Source organism: Mastigoproctus giganteus, chromosome 4, assembly GCF_048544385.1.
Source record: "Mastigoproctus giganteus isolate SK-2022 chromosome 4, ASM4854438v1, whole genome shotgun sequence".
Classification (NCBI taxonomy): Eukaryota; Metazoa; Arthropoda; class Arachnida; order Uropygi; family Thelyphonidae; genus Mastigoproctus; species Mastigoproctus giganteus.
In genome coordinates this window covers 68,301,830-68,318,101 of record NC_143578.1, presented here as the reverse complement: position 1 = coordinate 68,318,101, position 16,272 = coordinate 68,301,830, and the positions used below count along the sequence as shown (strand labels likewise).

General features: G+C 39.8%; 1 protein-coding gene across 2 annotated transcripts in view; it reads left to right on the top strand.

The window, feature by feature from the left end:
- LOC150086817 (reelin-like) overlaps window positions 1-16,272 on the top strand; it is a 1,004,591-nt gene that overhangs the window by 932,358 nt on the left and 55,961 nt on the right. For both annotated transcript variants that reach the window (XM_090372773.1, XM_090372772.1), the window contains one exon: window positions 13,319-13,446. In XM_090372773.1, coding sequence (XP_090228899.1) covers window positions 13,319-13,446 — 128 coding nt within the window. The remainder of the gene's footprint in view (window positions 1-13,318; window positions 13,447-16,272) is intronic.

Sequence of the window (16,272 nt, the reverse complement as noted above, 5' to 3'; positions counted from 1 at the left end):
AAAAAGGTAGCCAGGAAAGCAAACAGTGTCTTATCGATGACTTATCAAACATTATCCTGTGGAGATAGGGAAGTCATAATCCCACTATATAAGGCAATTTGGAATACTGTGTTCAAGTATGAAAACCTCTGAAAAAAGACACTGAACTTCTTGAAAGGGTCCAAAGGTGGGCAACTCAAATGGTGAGTTCAACAGAAGGACAACCAATTATGTGGGCTACAAAGCCTGGCAGCCAGGCACCTCAGAGGTGATCTGATTGAAGTTTACAAGGTCCTGAGAGGGATTAGTAAAATGAGTGAAGGTAGAATTCTCACTGTTATAAAGAATTTCAGAACTAGTGGTCATAAATTGAAATTACAGTGCTTGTGATTTAAACTAGATTGTAGGATGTTTTCTTTTAGCCAGTGAGTCATTGATAGCTACAATAAGTTGCCCTCACAGGTAGTTGAGGGCAGCTTGTAGCTGACAGTTTGAATAAATTCAGAGGTCAATTGGATCAGTTCAGTCAGAGGTCAGTTACCTGTGGGAGGAGGTGAGCATATAATTTTTGTTTTCTTATCTACTTGGTTTTTTTTGTTTTTATGCCAGTGCAGCTAAAGCCTGTGGCTTCCTTGCACTATATGGCTAATACTATTACTATTACTAATTAGCTTATTGGTGTGCAAAAGAGAATTGGTACAATTAGACCAATTGTATAACAATAAAATTGGCTCCATTTCAGATTTTAATCTCAAAATCTGTTTTTGAGCTTGAATTTTAAGTTCTATAAAATTATGTGCAAAGAGAAGCAACAAAGGTTTACAATACATGACATAAACCTAATTCTATAGTTAGAGAGTTTTAGATTAGCTACTGATTAAGGATATTTCAGAACTGTAACTCTAACTTAAAACTGTGTTAAATATAGAATTGGATTTGTGTTATGTATTATCAACCTTTGTTTACTTTTATTTGTACATAATTTAATAGAACCTGAAAATCCTAGCCCAAAGATAGATTTCAATATTGAAAAGTGTCTTTATTAAATCTTTCTTACTTAGTAGCGGACCATGTAACGTCCTTCTTGAATTTAGTTTAGAGTTAATATATTTTCATTCAGAAAATAGTTTTTTGCAAGCAGATATATAATATGTATTTCCTTTTTGGTTCATATTGTGTATTATATAAAAAAGAATAAATGCAGTAGGACCAGATTATGTCTACAGAGGCTAAAGTTGATGACTGTAGAACAGCTATCATTTTAGGAACCCAAAAGATGTTGTCATGTTGGTACTAATGATATTCTGAGGATTTGCTAGCAAATAGAAGCAAATGTTGAGAAAAAGTTTAAAATTAGGATTAAATTTGAAAGTGTCTGAAATTCTGCCCATACACAAAGTGGGGGTGATACATAATGAGAATCAATTCGGTGCTGAAGAGACTGTACAGGAGCTAAAAATTCTACTTAAGGAGTAGAATTTTTCTCTGCATGATCTGTGCTTGCTAACAGGAATGAATGTTTTTACAATGATAGAATATGTTTAAATAGAAGGAGCGCAAGAATATTTGCTGATGCTGTTGAGGCAGTGTCAGGTGAGTTGGAAAATTGCTAGCCTTGGGGATTGGGGGGGGTATACACAGACTAATATATAAACAGCAGCCACAAGCTGAGGTGACAATGAATTTTGCACTGATTTTATAGGAACATACAACTGCCTGAAAAGTAAGGTGCTGGAGATTCCAAAGCCTGCTGGGAGTTCATTATGGGACAAGCAAATACATGGGTTGTGTTACTAAAAGCAAAAACGTGCATATATACTTGATTCTACACTAATGCTAGGAGCATAGTAAGCAAATTTAAAGCACTGGTTAAATCAACAAATGTAGGATTAGATGTTTGTTTGTTTGTTTGTTATTTGGTTTTTAGGAGCATTAGCAACTAAGGCCATATTGCTCTAGGAATATGCGGTGGTCATTCCCTAACCTTTCCACATCCTCCGTATTTGGTGGTGACGGGCTCGAACCCTGGTCTAATCATGATGCGTGTGCTACGCACTGCTGCTCCTTCCCACCTGGCTACAGAGGTGCCTGTAGACTTATAAGTTATATTGGAAACATGTTGTAACTTAGACATATGTGATGCTGAATACAGTGAGTACAATACATGCAGGAAGAACATTTATTTGTTTATTTTTATATTGTAGATGGTGGCTAATGAAGACAAGCCTGCCATGTGTAAGTGTGCCCTTTTTACACCACTACACTGATTGTTGTATACCATCCATGATATAAGCCAATCAGTAAAGTGGTGTGCATATATCATATAGTACTGGCAGTGCACCAAGATGATATGGGTGGTCAGTGCAATGTTGAGTCAGTTTGGTGTGACATAAGCTGTTGTTGTTATTTGGTTTTTAGGAGCATTAGCAACTAAGGCCATATTGCTCTGGGGATATGCAGTGGTCATTCCCTGACCTTTGTGCATCCTCCGTATTTGGTGGTCAAGGGCTTGAACCCTGGTCTAATCAAGAAGCATGTGCTACGCACTGCTGCTCCTGCCCACCTGGCTACATAGGCACTGTGACATAAGCACTGGGAAAACAAAATTAAAGTAGGAGTCTGCTATAGACCTAATGAATGTGATGAGTATAATGAACAACTACACAACAAGTAGAGTGGGCCAGTAGATTGGAATGCTCTGGGGATATGCAGTGGTCATTCCCTGACCTTTGTGCATCCTCCGTATTTGGTGGTCAAGGGCTTGAACCCTGGTCTAATCAAGAAGCATGTGCTACGCACTGCTGCTCCTGCCCACCTGGCTACATAGGCACTGTGACATAAGCACTGGGAAAACAAAATTAAAGTAGGAGTCTGCTATAGACCTAATGAATGTGATGAGTATAATGAACAACTACACAACAAGTAGAGTGGGCCAGTAGATTGGAATGTCTTATAATGCAGGACTTTAATGTTCCAGATATTGACTGGAACTTGTAGGTTGAGCACCCACATTATAGCAGCATGTTAGAAGGCAACAAGAGAAAGCAGTGATCTGATTATCAGCAGTGATTCATCATGCAGTAAGAATATCCAAATAAAGGAATCACTAGGTGACAGTGCCCATAATATGTTTATGTGAGATACACTTAAAGATATAATTACTGTAAAGGGTAGGGATTTTGCTTTTGTAAAGGTGATTCATTGGTCTTAGACAGTTTATAAATTCTTTTCAGTGGGATCAACTGATGATGTTAACAACTTCAAATTCTAAATGGGAGGCACTCAGGGAAGTAATCATAGAAGCTACTAAGCTTTTTATTCAAACCAAATGATATAGTTCAAGGTTTAGACCTAAATGGATGTCAGATGAATTGATGAGACTAGTGGCAGAGAAGGAAACTGCATGAGATTATTATAAATTAGCAGAGGACCTGGAATCCTATAGCTAGTACAAACTACTCTGCAGTCTGGTCACTAATGGAATTATTATTATTGTTGCTCTTATATTATTTCTCCCTGATTGGGGGTTTCCAATCCATGATGGGTACTGCTACCAAGTACACAGGGTGGTTGTAATGTCTGGTGTTACTGTTGGTCGAGGAATTCTCTGACTATCCTACAGGTGTTTGGGATTGTAACTTTCTGGAGTTCTTTGTAGATGTTCTCTGGGAAACCTATTGCTGCTAGGCTGCTATGCAGGGTCTTTTTCACCATACCGGTGGTTGACACGATGATCGGGATGGTCGTTACTTCTTGCATGTGCCACGTCTCCTTGACCTCGTCTCTCAGGTTCGTGTACTTCCTAATTTTTTCCTCATGGGTTTTTTGGACATTGCTAGTGTTGGGCACCGCTATGTCAATCAGGTAGATAGCCTTTTCCATCTTGTCCACAAAGGTTACGTCCGGCCTGTTGTGCGGGATGGTTTTATCCGTTATTATAGCGCAGTCCCAGTACAGCTTGTGGGTTGAGGTCTCTAGTACTGCCTGGGGTTTGTTCTTGTAGTATGGTACACTTTCTTTGGTCAACCGGTATTTCCTCGCTAGCTTCTGATGTATTGTCCTGACTACCTAGTCGTGTCTGTGGGTGTACTCAATCTGGGTGATCACCTTGCACTCCACAGTGATGTGTTGTGTTGTATTGTTTCTGAAGCCAGGTGGCATCATTGACATGTGTTATCTGACATTCCGGGCTCCTTTGTGATGTATTTTCTATAGTTTCTGGTGTTGATTAGTTGGTCTTGGATGACCAGCATGAATCCTTCAGTCTCGAGGAAGAGCGCCCCGCTTGTGAGCCATGCATTGGAAGCAATGTTATCGATGTGATCTTGATGGAAGCCATTGTGGTGTCTGCCATGGAATGTCTTCTTTGCCCATCTTTCTAGCTTAATTTCTTGTGCCGTCTGGGTAGGAGGGGGCTCCTTGCTTAGGTTGAGTGGGGTATGACACTTATCTTTCTTTCAGCCTGGTGGAGTGGTGCTGTGTTGTTCTCAAAGTAATCCTTCAGGTTAACTATCACTGTTTTCTGTTGCTCTATCAAGCACCTTCCTCCCTCTTTCCGAGCTATTGTTAGTCTCTCCACTGCTGACTTCGGGTGGTGTTGGCAGCTCTTGGTCATCATTGTCCTTGTCTTTCGCATGATATCCTCTAGCTTGATGTTAGTCCAATCCATGACCCCAAAGGAGTATGTCAGTACTGGAGCTGCATAGGTGTTTATGGCTTTAACTGTGTTCCCTCTGTTCAGTTTTTCTTTCTGCAGGCTTCTGAGTCTCTGATGATATTTTTCTGTCGGGTACTTCTTGATTTCCTTGTGCTCTAACTGCTGAGCCTGCATCATCCCTAGGTATTTGTAGGTCTCTCTCTCTCCTTCTGTCATACTTTGATCTCTTTACCAGTCAGCAGCTGGTAGTTTCGACCGACTAATTTTCCCTGACGCAGTGCGTGGGTCTTGCATTTGTCTAGACCAAATTCCATCCTCATGTCCTTGCTGAATTCTTCGGTGATCCGGTGTAGTTACTGGAGTTGCTTCTCGGTTGCCGTGTAGAGCTTGATGTCATCCATGTACATCAAGTGGGTGAAGGTGTACAGGTTCTTTCTTCCTTCTTTTAGGTTATATCCATACTTGCTGCCATTAAGCATGGTGGATAGTGGGTTGAGTGCTAGACAGAACCACAGTGGACTCAGAGCATCACCCTGAAAGATTCCTCTTCTGATGGGGATTGGTCTGGTTGTAATGTTCTCGACCTTAATGGTGGTACTTCATTTCGCCATTGTTGCTCCTAGGAAGTTTGTCACAATCAGATTGACCTTGTAGATCTTCAGGGTCTCTATTAGCCAGCTATGAGGTACGGAGTCGAAGGCCTTGCGGTAATCAATGTAGGCCGTGTATAGGTTGCAGTGCTTCTTGTAGGCTTGCTCCATAACTGCGGCATCTATGGTTAATTGCTCCTTACATCCTTTCTGTTCTTCAGCCATCATTAGCATTAGTAGAGGCATATGATGCAAGAAAGCAAGCTTATGCAGCATCAGCCAAAAAAAAAAAAAAAAAACCACTCCCATTTCACCCCTCCGTTCGTTCGAAATACCTGTCCAGCTGAGCCTTAAATTTATTTAGGCTATCAACTTCCACAACAAGGGATGGAAGTCTGTTCCACCAACAAACTACCCACCGGCTAAAGGAAAATTTCCGCACATCTATCCTACATCTGTCTTTCCTCAATTTGAATATATGCCCTCTCAGGTGATTATTCTGAGCAATTTAGCTTAGGCACCCACTGAGAACAGATTTTTCTGTGTCTCAGCCTGTTGATAGTCAAATGTTCTGACTCTCTGAGTGGTCTGATATCTTCTTAGTTATGCAGCTGGTCAGGATCTTGACATCGTTGGGAGGCAGGTGATTGGCCTGTATTTCACCAGGTTTCTTTTCTTCTTCTTTAGGCTTCAGATAATTGTGACTCCTTCAGTGAGAACTTCAGGATTGTGTCCAGGTGTGCTTTATCATTCGAGTGAACTGCTCTGCTAGGTGCTTGTGTGTGCAAGTGAGCTTCTTGTACCAGTAGTTGTGGATGTTATTAATTCTTTCGGTTCACCAGTTGTGGGTACCTGATCAACTGTTTTACTTCTTCTCAAATCTTCCACGCTCTCATTTCTTGTACATCCTTCATTTTCTTCCGTTCTACTTCTATCCATGGGGCTCAGCTGTTATATCTTACTTCAATGTCAGATATTTCCCCAGAACTCCTCGATCATCTTCTTCTCAGGTGGTCCGTTTCCTGCTTTCTCGTCTTCTCCCAGTTTGCTGTAGAAAGCTCTTTGGTCCTCATCGAAGATTTGGTTTGTTTATTTTCCTCTGGGAGCTCTCTTGCTGAGTGCAAGGAGGTTCTGCTTCAATGTCCAAGTATTCTACTATTTTCTGATTTCTGGTCTCGTGTTTGCTGTGTACGGTGTCTCTCTTGAGGATGCTCTTCATCTTTCCAATCAATTTCTTACTTCTATTACCCTGTCAGTACTGGGTCAACTGACCTATCTTGACTCTTAATTCTTCTATCTTCTGCTGAAGTCTTCTTTCCCAAGCTGGTAGTTTCTTCTGTTTTCGGTTCTTCTGCTGCTGGTCTCTCATTTCTTTTCCATTAATCCTAGTGACTGCTATGGCAGTACAGAATATGGTTGTATGGATACCCTCCAGCATTGCACCATTGTTGTCAAGGTAATGTGGAATTATTTGCCGATTGAGGTGGTCTGATTTTATTTGGCCTCTGCTTAGGTATCACATGGATTCTTGTGGGGTCCAATCCTTCGAATTCTGTTAGGGCCTTCTTCCACTCGTCTTCTATTCTGGATATCATGACTTCGTCTCTTTCCATTTCAGTACTTTGGGTTGTATTTCTTCTTGCTGTTCCTCCTCTGGTTCCATATTGACCATATTCTTTGTTGTTTGTAGTTGATCGCTCACATCCTGCTTGTTTTTTTCCAAGATGGCAGGAGCTATTAGGTTCTTCGTGACAGTGGTCCTTCTTTGGTCTGCTAATCGCTGTTCACTGACCTGAATATCTGGAAACTGTTCCAATCACATGGTATGTAATCACGACCTGTACATTGTCATATCAGTCTCTAGCCTGGTTATTTCATAGTATGCTCGCATGATATACGTATTCATTTCGATGCGCCACTTCATGCGTTGGTATCTTCCTTCCTGGGTGGTCACTAGTGCAGTTTTGTAGGAAGCACTTCCAGTTGGTGGGACTGGATGGTCTTGCCCTTCTCTTGTGGTAGCCATATGGGGGACAGCGCCACTCACTCCACTGTCTTCCTCGGGAGACCGTCTCTGATTTTTCGAACCGACCCCTCTTCCTAACGCCTGAACGCGAGTGACTTTATCCTACGCCACACTTGATACAGTATGATTAATATTTCTCTGCGACATCATGCATCTATGGAGGTGGACTTGATTAGCTTCAGCTTTTGTCCAGCGTTTTTATTTCTCACAATTGACACCATATTGCGCTGCTATCGGCCTCCCTCGTCACTCTGACCTTGGGGAAGGCAAGTCCAATGGAGCAACTTCCGTGATGTTTTTTTTTTTTATTATTATATCGGTCTCCCAGGGTAAGAGAGCTTGTCCAGTGTCTTAACCACTGAGCCATCGCCCAGTAGTTAAGACACTGGACAATGGTTAAGTGGTTATTATTATTATTATTATTATTATTATATTATTTCTCCCTGATTGGGGGTTCCACCTCATGATGGGTATTGCTACCAAGTACACAGGGTGGTTGTTGTTATGTTGGTGTTACTCTTGGTCAAGGAACTCTCTGACTATCCTACAAATGTTCAGGATTGTGACTTTCTGGAGTTCTTTGTAGGTGTTCGCTGGGAGACCTGTTGCTGCTAGGCTGTTATGTAGGGTCTTTGGCACCATACCTGTGGTTGACACGATGATCGGGATGGTCGTTACTTGTTGCATATGCCACATCTCTTTGATCTCCTGTCTTAGGTTCATGTACTTCCTATTTTTTTTTCCCCGTGGGTTTTCTACAGGTTGCCAGTGTTGGGTACCGCTATGTCAATCAGATAGTAGCCTTTTCCTTCTTGTCCACAAGAGTTATGTCCATTCTGTTGTGCAGGATTGTCCTATCCATTACTATAGTGTGGTCCCAGTACAGCTTGTGGGTTGAGGTCTCTAGTACTGCCTGGGTTCATACTTTTGCTGATGTATTATCTGCAGACAAATGTCTGCAGATAATACATCAGCAGACACTGTACAAGTGTCTGCTGATGTATTATCCTGGCTACCTGGTCATGTCTATGAGTGTACTCAGTCTGGGTGATCACTTTGCATCCCGCAGTGATGTGTTGGATCGTTTCTGAGACCAGGTGGCATCATCGACATGTGTCATCGGACACTGTGGGTTCCTTGGTGATGTATTTTCTATAGTTCCTGGTGTTGACTATCTGGTCTTGGATGGCGAGCATGAATCCGTCAGCCTCGGGGAAGAGTGTCCCGCTCATGAGCCATGCATTGGAAGCAATTTTATCTATGTGATCTTGATGAAGATCATTGTAGTGTCTGCCATGGAGTGTCTTCTTTGCCCATCTTTCTAGCTTCATTTGTACCTCTTGTTATTATTATTATTATTAGCCATATCGTGCAGGGAAGCCTGAGGCTTATACTGCACCAACCAAAAAAATTTGAGTACCCTGAGAGAGAGAAGTAGGAGGGAATCACCAAAAAAGAGAATAATGATGATATGCATGCTAAAGCAGACTATAAGAAGTCCATGACTAAGAATGCAAAGATAAGTAGCAAAGAATTCTTTGCTTATATTAACACTAGAAGGAAAGGGAGAAACCACATTGGCCAACTAGATATGGATTACATAACTATTGATGACTCTGTTCGTGTTGCTGACAAACTAAATCAAATTTTTTTTTCATCTACATTTGCATGTGATTTTGTTATAAATGAGAGAAAAATGGAAGAGAAATTGCTGAAGCTAAAAGTACACACACAAGGGATGTTGGGCTCATGGGATCTATCCATTTATATTAAAAGAGATAAGCAAACTGTTGGCCATAATTATGAGAGCATGCTTAGATTCAGGGGAGGTAGTAGTGGTACAAGGGATTTCCGAAAAGTAAGGAAACACATATTTTTTCTTAATAATGGTGAAAGGGAATGAGATGAAACATGGTGGACAGATAGTCCCATTAACAACATTCAAAAAGAACATCAGTGCAGTGTTGCAGTACTGTCGCCTCACAGCAGATTCCAGTTGCAAAATGGCAGCTACCATGCGAGTGTGGTCCAAAACAGGTGTTTGTAAAGTTATTCGCTTTTTGCGAACAAATGGATCTTCACCAAGTGACATTTACCATGAACTGGTTGCTGTGTATGGTGAAAAGGTGAAGACAAAGAAGCAGATGTGTTTTTGGTGCAATGAATTTAAATCGGGCCGTGTTGACATTGAAGATTGACATCGGGTGAGCAGGCCTTCATCAAGCAAGAAAGAAGACAACATTTTGCACACTAAGGGCATCATTCTTGAAAACAGGCAAGTGAAACTGTGTGAAATTGCACAAATAGTGAACGTGAGTAAGTCAACCATTCTCTAAATTTTTCACGATGTCCTTGGCTTTCAAAAGGTGGGGTGCCGCTGGGTGGCCCGACAATTGTCAGAGGAGAGCAAAGCAAAATGCATGGGAATGTGTCTGGAGAACCTGTTGCGATACAGCACAAAGAAGAGGATTTTCTTGCTCGTATAGTCACAGCAGACGAAACGTGAGTTCATCACTTTATCCTGGAGAGCAAACAAGACTCCATGACCTGGAAACATCCACAATCTCCTCTGTGGAAAAAATTCAAAATTGTTCCCAGTGTCTGAAAAGTCTTGGCCACAGTGTTCTGGGATCACCAGGGCATTCTGTTGGTGGATTTCTTGCCGAAGGAAGGAACAATCAATGCACACCTTTACTGTGCAACGTTGGAAAAACTGAAAGCCAACAATCGATGCAAATGACCAAGACTCCTGACATGCGGCGTGATTTTGTTGCACGACAACGCAACTCCACACTATGCCCACACCACTTGTGAGTGGTTGCGCCATAATTATAGGGAAACTCTGTCACATTCCCCTACAGTCCAGACTTAGCACCTTCAGACTTCCATTTGTTTGGCCCTCTGAAAAAACACCTTTCAGGAAAACATTTCACCACGGATGAGGAAGTTCATCAGGCAGTGCGATGTTGGTTACTGTGTGTGGGCACAGACTTCTTCAGTACTGGTACTGATAAACTGATCCATCATTGGGACAATTGTATCAATAAAACTGGAGACTTTGTGGAGTAGTGCATGTTCACTTATTTCTTGATGTGAATTTCAATTTCGTATTATTAATCACTATCAAGGGAAAAAATGTGCTACCTTACTTTTTGGAAATCCCTTGTAGTAATAATGGAGGCATGTGATGCAAGAAAGCAAGCATATGAGCTTATGTAGCATCAGCCAAAAAAAATAAAAAAATTTCACACATCCCTTCCTTCTAAAACTTTGTCCAGTTCCTCCTTGAATTTGTTTAAGCTATCACCTTCCACAATGACAGATGGAAGTTTTTCCAGCAATTAACCACCCACTGGCTAAAGGCAAATTTCTGCACAATCTATTCTACAACTGTCTTTCCTCAATTTGAATTCTTCCACTTGCTCAGATTACGTATCTTCAGGTTCGTAATCTGAGCAAGTGGAAGAATCCCATCAGAATTCAGCATGCTCAATCCATTCAAGGCCTTATACACCTCAATCAGATCACCTCACAAGTGCCTAGTCTCCAGCCACTGCAATTTGCAAGAAAGGTCAAAGCTTTTCTTGGTAACACTAACCCTTTGTTCCACTCACCAATCTTGTTGCCCTTCTCTGTACATGCCCAAGCAACTCAACATCCTTCCTAAAATGAGGCCCTCAGACCTGTACGCAGTACTCAAGGCATGGCCTCACCATTGTGTTATACAAAGGGGTAATCACCTCCTTTTCCCTACTATTTCTGTATATCGTTGTAAATTCCTGTATATCATTGACAATACCCCATGACCTGCTTTGGCAACCTGTCTGCTCATATTAAAAAAACTTCATATCTGACTACACAATTACTCCTAGATCTTTTTAATTTTCTACCATCCTAAGTGTAGTACCATGCAGTTGGTACATTTCCCTAGGATTACTTCTACTCATATGCATACTTTGCATTTGTCAATGTTAAACTTCAGTTGCCACTTCTCAGCCCATCTGCCCATATTTTGTATATCCTATTGCAGCAGCACACTCTCATTACTGTCGTTAACAACCCTGCCAACCTTTGTATCATCTGCAAACTTCGACATTACGCCTGATATACCTTCATCAATGTCATTGATAAATATACAAAACAACTGTGAGCCCAAAAGTGAACCCTGGGGCACTCCACTAATAACGTTAGTCCACGAAGAGCAGTGTCCATTGATTACCAATCTCTGTCTTCTCGCATTCAACCACCCTTTTATCCATTGTAGCAACTTACTCTTAATACCATACTCCTCCAATTTGTTCAGTAGTCTTCCATGCACAACAGTGTTAAAAGCGTTCCTGAAATCCAAGTATATGATAACAAAATTATTTTTTGCATCGAGTTCCTTTGTATCCACATCATAGTATCCAATCAAATTTGTCAAACAAGACTTTCCCTTAACAAACCCATGTTGTGTCTGAATTATTACTGCAGTCTTGTCTAGATGATCCTGCAGTACATCTTTAACCAGTGACTCCATTATTTTCCCCGTAACAGAAGTTAAACTAACTGGCCTGTAATTACTCGTGTCACCCTTAGATCCCTCCTTTGTGAATTTTGGATACATTTGCAAATCTCCAGTCTGTGGAACTTCCCCTGAGTCCAAGGATGCTATAATAATTGTGGCTAAGGGTTTGCTTACTTCCTTTGCTGCCTCCTTTAATATAACTGGATAGATCCCATCCGCCCCAGGGGCCTTTCTTACGTTTAACTTCAACTACCACTCCTCCATAGTTACAAAATCATATTTAAGAAATATGATTTTGTAATTATGATTTATATAAGTAAATTAATATATGATTTATATAAGTAAAGAAGTCCTTGCCGTTTTTCTTAGCATCCTTTGCCAAAGATTTCTCGTAATCTGCCTTTGCTTTCCTAACCTCCTTTGTGACTTGATTACAGACTATCTTATATCTGCCATAGGCTTCTGTGTCTCCTGATAATTTATATGCATCCCATACATTTTTCTTCTTTGCCACACGTCTCATTAGTTTATCTGACATCCATTTAGATCTAAACTTAATCAGTATGAAATAGCTTCTACATTTAATTCCATGAATGCTTCCCACTTAGAATTTGCTGTTACTAACATCATCAGTTGGTCCCACTGTACAGAATTTAAAAAGTGTCTGAGACCACTGTAGTCACCTTTACGGAAGCAAAAACCCTTCCATTTACTCCTGATGGTAATTATATCTTTAAGTAAATCCCACATCAGTACACTGTGATCACTGCCACCTAGTGGTTCCTTTATCTGCAAATTCTTTATACACGAATAATCACTGCTGATAACCAGATCAAGAGTATTACCCTCTCTGGTTGCCTCTCAAACATACTGCTGCAGAAAACTATCATCCAATAAATCTAAAAGTCTTGCTAGTGTGCGAGTGACCAATTCACAAGTTCCAGTCAATATCTGGGAAGTTAAACCCCCCCCCATTATAACACAGTCTGATTTACTGGGCCATTCTATTTCTCTGTACAATTTAATCTTGGCAAGTCTCAAAACAGCTGTAATGGCAGTGAATGCTAGATTCAACTCTTTTGGTGATGCTATTCAAATTAAGACTAAATTGCAGATGAGGAAATAAGAAAAAATTTTAGGGTAAAATATCCAATTAAAGGCATACAAAGCAAACTAAAAATGGTTTGAGCATATATATATATATAGGATGGGAAAGGGAGATTAGCTACATATATTTGAAGCAAAAATGAATGGTAATTGGCCTAGAGGCAGAACAATAGTATCAAATAATCATTAGAAAAAAAAGAGGGTTTGTCTTGACTACGGCAAGAGATTTAACAGAAAATAGGATAATATGGAGTGATATAATGAATGGAAAGCTGTTAAGCCCGAAAGACTGATTTCTGCTATCATAATAATCTTACATCCACTAGAGATGCATTAAATATACCCAATATTTAATCACTCTATACAACTATTATTAGGTTTGCCGTTTTCAAATGTGTCCTTCAAAAATATTTCCTATTTTCTAAAAATGTTTTATATGTCATATTTTTTAGCCTAGAAGATTAGTTTATGATATCCCCGATGGAGCAAGAATATATGGAGTCATGTTCCGATGGTGGCAGCCATTTCATGAAGGACCTGGTCATGATCAGTGGGCACTAGACAATGTTGAAATAGTAGTGTAAGTAGTTACACAAATAGTTTTTTTTTTTTTGTTTTCTCATTTATACAGTATGTTTTTTTTATAGCTTTTCATTGTGCTGTGCAGCTACAGCATTGTTTGAAATGTTACAAAAATTTCCAAAAAACAGACATTTACTTAATATGAAATAAAATTATTAATAATAATAAAACTAAAATTTACATATAAATAGCAGCCACTTTCAGTTGTTAAATATGTTACTTCAAATGAAAACAAATAAGATGCAGTGCAATATGAAATTGAAAATAAAGTTCATTAAAGTTGATTGAATTTGAAATGTTGCAATTGACAACTTGGATTGTGGCACCCATTTAAAAACTATATAAAAACTATAATTACAGAACTTTTTTTAAAATTTATGCTGTCCATGCCTCAGCATATTCCCAAAGAAATTGCATACATTCCTGAAGTACAGTGTAAATTTGTGTTAATCTTTTTTTTGGTAGTTATTGGTGCATCAGCTTCTGTGGCCATAATGCACCTCCCAAGGTTTTTGCAGTACTTTGATCCAAGCCCGAGGCGGGATTCAAACCCGCAACCTTTGGGTTGCCAGGTAGGCACTTTGCCCACCCAGCTAGCCAGGTCAGCTTGTGTTAATCTGAGGACTTACTTAACATTAAGGGCAACATTGGGAAAAAGTTGTGAGTTACTATAGAAAGTGTCTGCAATTCTGCAGATACATTAGCAAGGAGTACATGTAGAACCTTCTCAATAAATTCAGCCCTGGAGAAAATGTGCAACATTTTCACAGTGTGGTCCTTGCTCGTTAACAGGAGAGATTGCTTCTACAGGGATGGGACATACTTAAATAGAAAGGGTACAAGAATATTTGCTGATACCATCGAGGTAGTGTTGGGTAGATCAGAAAACTGCTAGTTTGGGGAGTGGGGGGAACATAGAATAATAGATTAAAATAGCCACAGGCAGAGGTGAAAGTGATTCTTGCACTGCTTCTGTTGGAACATGCAATAGCCCAGAAAGCAAGGTACCAGGCATTTCAAGGCCTGCTGTGGGCTATTATGGAACAAGGAAATACATGGGCTGTGTTAAGGTAACTAAGAGTAAGAACAGGTGCATCTATACTTTCATGTACACTAACACTACAAGCATAGTAAATAAATTTGATGAATTTGAAATGCTGGTCAAGTCATCAAATACAGACCTTGTGAGGATATCAAAGACAGGGTGTCACTCAGATATAAGGAATGCAGAATTTCAATGTGGGGCATACAATGTGTACAGAAAGTACAAACAGGATGGGCGGGATTATGCTCTTAGTTAAGAAGCACACAAAATCTATGGCATCCAGTTGACATGGATGGCCAGTGCAAATGCTAAATGGGAAGCATTCAGGGAATTAATCATAGAAGCTACTAGGCTTTTCATACTAACTATTAAATATTGTTCAAGGCTTGAACCTAAATGGACATCAGATGAACTAATGGCACTTGTTGCAGAGAATAAAAATGCATATAATGCATATAAATTATCAGGTGATACAGAAACAGATTCAGTTGACATAGTGGCCAGTGCAATATTGATCAGTTTGGTGTAATATAAGAACTAGAAAAACAAAAATGAGAGTAGGAGTGTATTATAGATCTAATTTTTTTTTTTTTTTTTTTTTTTGTTAGTTGTTGGCGCATCAGCTTCTGTGGCCATAATGCACCTCCCAAGGATTTTTTTGCACTACTCTGATCCAAGCCCGAGACGGGATTCGAACCCGTGACCTTTGCGTTGCCAGGCAGGCACTTTACCCACCCGGCTAGCCCAGTCGGCATAGATCTAATGACTGTGATGAGTACAACAAATAACTATACAGAGAAATAGAATGGAGCAGTAAATCAGAATTCTTATAATGGGGAATATTAACTTTCCAGATATCGACTGAAACTTGTGGGGTTGGTCGCTCACACCTTAGCAAGACTTGTGGATTTATTCAATAACTGTTTTCTACAGCATAATTTTAGAGAGAAAACAAGAGGGAGTAATACTCGTGATCGGATTATCAACAGAGATTATTCAAGCATTAAGAATCTGCAGGTAAAAGAACTACCAAGTTGGCAGTGAACAGAGTTATTGATGTGGGATTTACTTCAATATGTAACTACCATTGAGGTTAAAGTGAATGGTTTTTGCTTTTGCAAAGTAGATTACAGTGGTCTTAGACAGTTTTTAAATTCAATGTAGTGGAACCAACTGATGATGTTACCAACAGCAAATTCTAAATGAGAATTAATCAAGGAATTAAGGAATTAATTCCTTAATTCCTTGAATTAAGCATTCAAGGAATTAATCTTGGAAGCTACTAGCTTTTCATGCCAACTAAGAAAAATGCTGTTCAAGGCTTAGACCTAAATGGATGTCCAATGAACTAATGAGACATATGGCAGAGAAGAAAAATACATAGAATGCATATAAAATATCATGTGATACTGAAGCCTATGATAGATATAAACTAGTCTGCAATCAATTCACAAAGGAGGTTAGGCAACCCAAGACAGATTATGAGAAATCTTTTTTGGAAAGGATGCAAAGAAAAACAGCAGAGACTTCCTCACTTGTGTAAAGGAAGGAGATAAATTACATTGGCCCACTTGATATCAATAGTTCGACTGTTGATGATCCTGCTCAGATAGCTGACAAACTGAATGAGTATTTTGCAGCTGCATTCATACATGAGGAATTCTTTAGGGAAGTGAAGGACAGAATCTTATTAAACTCTAACAGAGAGCTTAATGATTTTGTAATAACTGAGAGGCACTAGAAGAGAAATTGTTGAAGTTCAACATAAAAAGGCACATA